Genomic DNA, 6,000 nt, shown 5'->3' on the forward strand with positions numbered 1-6,000 from the left:
AATATGCTCACCATAAAATGTTATATTACTTACWATAAAAATGGCAACTTTGGGTATATCTATTAAAAATGTATGCTGCATTTTAAATTTTCAAATTTCATGTTAAATATTTTAATTGCTGTTATYTTTACTGACTATAAATTAACACATTTATCCGCATAATCTTGGGATCAATATTTCAGAAGCAGAGTTTAACATTTTTCTTACTCACTACCTAACCTTTGTATCCTWATATAKACTCATCAGKMTATGATTTGARGATGATAARGATGAAAGCKTTTCTTGTCATRGTTTGCACAARGAAATGACATTTATAAAACAGATCTCATTTGATTTTTTAAACATGCATTATCAACATATGGATAAGGAAACTATTAACAAGTTTTACATTTAAAATTGACATTTTTATTGAAAGACTCTCTGCTTTATAACCTACATAACAAAATGGCAATAAAAATTATAAAAAAATCATGAATGTTTATAAATAAACACAAACATAATACATGGTATAATTAGCAACATTTATATTATCTGATAATACATTAAAATGTTATAATTTTATTCTTGAGAAGCAATTTTTCTCACATTCACATATTTCTTACATTAACTTTTTTAAATCATATGTTTAATTTAGTATTTATAAAAAACTTTTGGGATTCTTTTTATCAAAGACTAAACTTGTATGTGTTCTTAGAAGTCATTTATTATGTTTAATTTATTCTCACATGGACCATAGATTAAAATGACAAAGTCATCATAGTCCTGACCTCATCTGTCAGTAAAATAAACAAACTCACAAACACTTTCTGGATTAAAATATATTTCACTCACAATTACTTTATTTTTTTTATTGAAAGCCTTGACTTTAACTGTAGATTGGACGTCTTGCTGCAAATCCTGGACGCGCGTTTTATGCGTTTGTGCTGCGCAGCCGCAGCCCCAGTGAAGACGCAGGAAAGCTGAGAAGGGATTGCCAAATCACGTCCCTGCCTGGGAATGACGCTCCTCCAGCACATTCCAGTTATATTTAGAACCTATATATACTGGAGTCGCCCCCTAGGCTTTGTTGACTCTGCAGCAAGCAAGCAGATAGTGTTGGAGGCCGTGAAGCCGACTTTATCTGTCGTAAAATATCAAACGTGAGGTGAATTAAATATAAGAAGACGTTCTGTTAGCTTCAGTTTGTGTTTAATAAACAGAAAGGCTGGTACTGTTGACGCAAAGGCGCATTGAAAAGAGAGAATATGAGCTGAAAATTAGGCAAAAAAAAAAACGTAAAGTAGTAATGAACATAAAGGAGCGTATAAGGGCTCATATCGCGACACTCACGGTTGAGTGATCTGACCCGGACCGGTTGAAATCCCCTGCTAGGCCTTCTGGGTAAAGTTCGCCCTGTATCCGCCCATCGGATCAGCAGAGGCCACACTGAGCAGCGGCGGCGGCAGAAGCAGCAGCAGCAACTAGGCCGGGGGGACGCTGGATCCGATGGAAAGTTCAATCGATTAATTTCTTCACTTTGTTTCCCCCCCTCCCATCCCTCCACCTTCCTTCCCGAAACGACCTTATAGACCGACTTGAATGCGGGCATTTTGGCGAGCAGTAGGAAATGCAGAGATCGTGTGAAGCGAGAGGATCTGTTTGACTCTTTCTTCAGACGCGGAACTCCACTCGCTAAAAGGTAAAACAAACTCGACACTTTCATTCGTGGGGCCACTTTGTTCGTGTTTATTGTAAAAATTTTGTTTCCCCGCCACTGATYAATGTAAGTCACCGTGTCTGGTTTTAAAAGTTTGAACGTAACAGCTGAAGTATTTATTTTTTATTTTTAGAACAAACTACGCCCAGTTGTTAACCTACAGTCTGGCCCTGCATTGCAGACCTTTGCTAGCTTGTCGATTTGCGGCTTTCGTTTCTTTTTGAATGAGTGTTCGTGGCTGTGTTCAGGCACACGGTGCACACAATACAGCGTTATCGGCTTACATTTTTTTTTGTTAAACACAACAGGATAATGTGCAGGGGGGGGGCTGCTGTGAGTTTACTTTTCGCTTGCGGGGCGACCTCCAACAATGCTAGCTAGCTAACAGCAGAGCCGCCCGGTGTTCCGAGGCTTGCTCCCGACCATTCAGCGCTCAGGATTTAAATCAAATTCCTTTTCAACTTTCATTTTCAAGTCTYCCCTAGGTGTCCCCATCTGCTCGAACAATTGGCTTTCATTGAAAAGCCCTCACATACTGCAGGTAGCAAGCCCTTACAAAGTAGCATTTTGTTTATATGGCTGCTAATCAATCTCCATTCGGACTGCGCTGAGCTATTGAGTAATTTTCCAATGAAGTTAGTGATGTTTTCAATGAAAAGAAGTTGCACCTTTGTGCTGGTACGACTTTTTAGGAGTCAGCTTTCCACTTTAAATCCACAGCTGCACCTGTTTGAGACCAAGTGATGGTAAACCCCACTGATAATGCTAAAATGTTCATTTAAATCTCCCTCCCTGCTGCTCAAGACATGAGACATAACACAAAGAGGCTYCTTGTTCCTGAATGCATTCATCTGCATAGTCCTTTTGTTACATTTTTAAAATCATCTACAGATATTAAAGTTCATAAAACTGTGTGACAGACATGCATCCTTGCAATGGTTTGTTAGGTTTTCGTTTAGCTGAAAGAAAAATGTTACTTAAAAAAAACAAAAAACAAACACCCACTACAGCACATAGTTGTGTCTGTTTTTAAACATGAAATCAATATTTAGTGGCTTTGCAGTTGCAACTTCTGAAAAGGCTAGCTGCCTCTATTGATGGATGTTGATCCACAAAACAGCCAGACAGCAGAGCGCTTCCCAGCTGCTTGTCAATTTTGGAGATTTAATGTAATCTAATAGATTTATGCCTGCGGATAAATTCTGCTCCAGAGCCTGTACTATTTAAAAAAAAAAATGGACTCAAAGTGCTCATGTGTGTGTGCGAATAATTTCTAAATTTAGTCTGTAGTGTCTGTGTGGAAGGGTTTTTCCAATTTTCACTTGAAATTTTCCTTAATTGAGGTGCATTTTCTTTTATATTCAACTTTATATATTAATCAGATTGCATTTGTTATGTTTGTATGTTTTTTTTTCTTGTGCTTCTCGTTGATTACTAAAAAAAATCCTCAGCAGTGTGAAATCTATTTTCCAACGATTCAGCAGTATTTTTAATTGTCTGACTGCCAAGCCTGAGCACACATTTTCACGCTTTATCAGACAGAAATAACAACTAACTGGACCTGGAAACAGAAACCATGCTTGGAAATTCCTGGATGTTTTTGAAAATAATTCTGTGGGGAATGTATTAAAATGAAATCCTTATTAACTTGAATCTATAATTGCTGTTGCTGTTTTATTGGGGTTATGTTTATAAATAAATAAATAAATTGCCTGAAAAAAAAAACCACATTCTTTGCGTAAATTTAAATTTTTAGCTTTTTACTGTACTGCAATTTTTTAGGACAATTATTTGCATGATGTAGAAAAATGGATACATGCTTTTATGTCTTCCYCATTTTTAATGAAGGATTTATTGCTTTTTAAGTAATTTGTCATCTTTTAATGTTAATAAATGATGCAGTTTTGTTTTAATTTTGCTAAAACATTTTGTAACTGTTAGGTTTGCTTTTTGTTTCTTACCCTTCTTACCCTGTAAATTATCTCACAACATAACTTTAGATCTAACATCGGATTTTATGTGATGAACTAAATCCATTATTCTCAGTTTATAGTCACAAACATTATTTAACCACCACTATAAGATGCTGAAAAGGCTTTAAAATTCACCTCAAAAAGACTTGCAAACTATTTGAACTTGATTTCAGGAAAGATGTACGAAAACTGTAGAGAATAAAAATGTTTCAAGGTGAAAGCAGTTAATGAATCTTCTGTTTTGTGTGTTTCAGGTGAATCATGACAGAATATAAGCTGGTTGTGGTGGGAGCTGGTGGTGTCGGCAAGAGCGCACTTACTATTCAGCTCATCCAGAATCATTTTGTGGATGAATATGACCCGACGATRGAGGTAAAGAGAATTTGAGAGTTTAGACACATTCACTCTGCTTTACAACTGGCTCTGTTTTCTTATGTGTCAAGATATGGTATTAAAKATGTCTGTCCTTACCGAAGCCCTGTTTACGTGTAAACAATCTCTGGAAACGTTGAGCTTTTCTAATGTTGACTTAAAAAAATAGTTACACGTTTACACAGTTGTGCTGTGCTTGTTGAATCCACTGTAGCTTCCATGCCAGGTCTAGCACTCTAATTTTTGTCTTTCAATGGTGTGTGCACGCTCAGACATTTCAGCCTTGTGAATGAAAATGGTTAGATCTAAGAAAGGGAATACACAAATGTTTGTTTGGGCTGATGAAGGTGTAGTTTAGCTCCTACATATTGAATAGGGTGAGTAGCTCCCTGCTGTCCACTGTTACTGTTGTTCATCTACTCACGCAAGCGCAGAAAAAACATCGACTGCAGCCGCCTGATTTCACATAAATTGCTGTTTTCCTTGAAATGACGCCAACTGTTATCAAAAACCTCCACTGAGATCTGGGTTCAAAGAGCGTCAGTGTCCYAGAAAGCAACTATGGTTGTCATGCACTAACGGCCGAAACGCAACAGAAATACAACCGTTTTATTGTAAAAACGGTGTGTGAACCGGGCCAGATAAACTCTTGTAAGCTGGAGCTCACAACAGGCTCTGCTAGTTTTAAGTAAAAAAAAAAAAAAAAAGAGGCACCAAACAGGTTTATAAAGACTTTTCATGCCTGGCTACCTGCCCAGTTTCTCAGAGTGCCATTCCGTGGAGTGTGAACAGTCTCATCATGATTTCAATCAATTATTAAAACATGTTGGCAGGTTAGAGCTCTACCATAGATTACTTGGACACAAGATAGCATCTGAAGGTATGGCTGCTCGTTGGATGAGTTCATAATTATTTCTGTAGGATCCATTGAATGTAACCAGCAGTGCGATGAAGAACCAGGGTACTTTGACACTGACTGGAACCTCATTGTAATTTGAGCTTTGCCAGAAAATAGAGTGCCCCTCTGCAGCTGGAGAGGGGCAATAATATAAGTGGTGTCCTGTAGCGTCTTTGTAAGCAGGATTGTAATAATTAATACTGTCCTGTTAGAACAATGAAAAAACCTGTTCAGATTAAAAAAACACTTCWATCTAATGTGTAAAACTAATTTAAAGTTTAATAAACTATTATATTCTAAGTTGTGACTCTTAAAATTAATAATGGGATTTTTGACCTTTTCTCTCAGGCTTCTGATTATTATTGTTTGTTTGTTTTTCGTTGCAGGACTCCTACAGAAAGCAGGTGGTTATCGATGGGGAGACGTGTCTGCTGGACATCCTGGACACAGCAGGTCAGGAGGAGTACAGCGCCATGAGGGATCAGTACATGAGGACAGGAGAGGGGTTTCTCTGTGTCTTTGCCATCAACAACACCAAGTCCTTTGAGGACATTCACCACTATAGGTGAGTGAGGAGACCAGTCTGCAGATGTGGTGGGAATTTTCAAATCGCAGTTAAGTGATCCCAAAAAGTTTAAGARGACAGGTAAAGCTGCAGCTAGCGTCAAGAAAGTTATTTTTTTTAACCTGTTGAAGTTTTATTGAGTTTTACGCTCAAAACCAAAAGTCTGCTGTTGGGAAGGATCATCTGTTCTTCTTCCATCAAGGCTTCTTTGCTACTTTTCTGACAATTAAGTTTGTTGAATTCAGTTTTTACATGAAACAAAATGCTTCACATACACACTGCTCGTTGTGTGCCTCTGAAATATGTCAGTTTTTTAGGGTCTCTTGTAGGGCTGCTACGATTAATCGACAATTAATCGATTATTAAAATAATCGATGACTAATTTAATGATCGATTAATCGTTTTCTTTCTTTTTTCTTCTTTACTTTGTTATTCTCTCCAAACTGCCTTGACACCTTCCACTGCCACATCTGCCTTTCTGTCCTTGACACACATG

General features: G+C 37.5%; 1 protein-coding gene across 2 annotated transcripts in view; it reads left to right on the forward strand.

Moving 5' to 3' along the window:
* Positions 1-1,071: 1,071 nt before the first annotated feature.
* Positions 1,072-6,000, forward strand: part of kras (v-Ki-ras2 Kirsten rat sarcoma viral oncogene homolog) — a 12,122-nt gene continuing 7,193 nt past the window's right edge. The window contains exons 1-3 of one of the 2 annotated variants that reach the window (XM_014005504.1): positions 1,072-1,678; positions 3,924-4,041; positions 5,326-5,504. In XM_014005504.1, coding sequence (XP_013860958.1) covers positions 3,931-4,041; positions 5,326-5,504 — 290 coding nt within the window. In that variant the 5' untranslated portion in view covers positions 1,072-1,678; positions 3,924-3,930. The remainder of the gene's footprint in view (positions 1,679-3,923; positions 4,042-5,325; positions 5,505-6,000) is intronic. The other variant, XM_014005505.1, reaches the window with a different exon arrangement.

Source organism: Austrofundulus limnaeus, unplaced genomic scaffold (genome assembly GCF_001266775.1).
Source record: "Austrofundulus limnaeus strain Quisiro unplaced genomic scaffold, Austrofundulus_limnaeus-1.0 Scaffold31, whole genome shotgun sequence".
Classification (NCBI taxonomy): domain Eukaryota; kingdom Metazoa; phylum Chordata; class Actinopteri; order Cyprinodontiformes; family Rivulidae; genus Austrofundulus; species Austrofundulus limnaeus.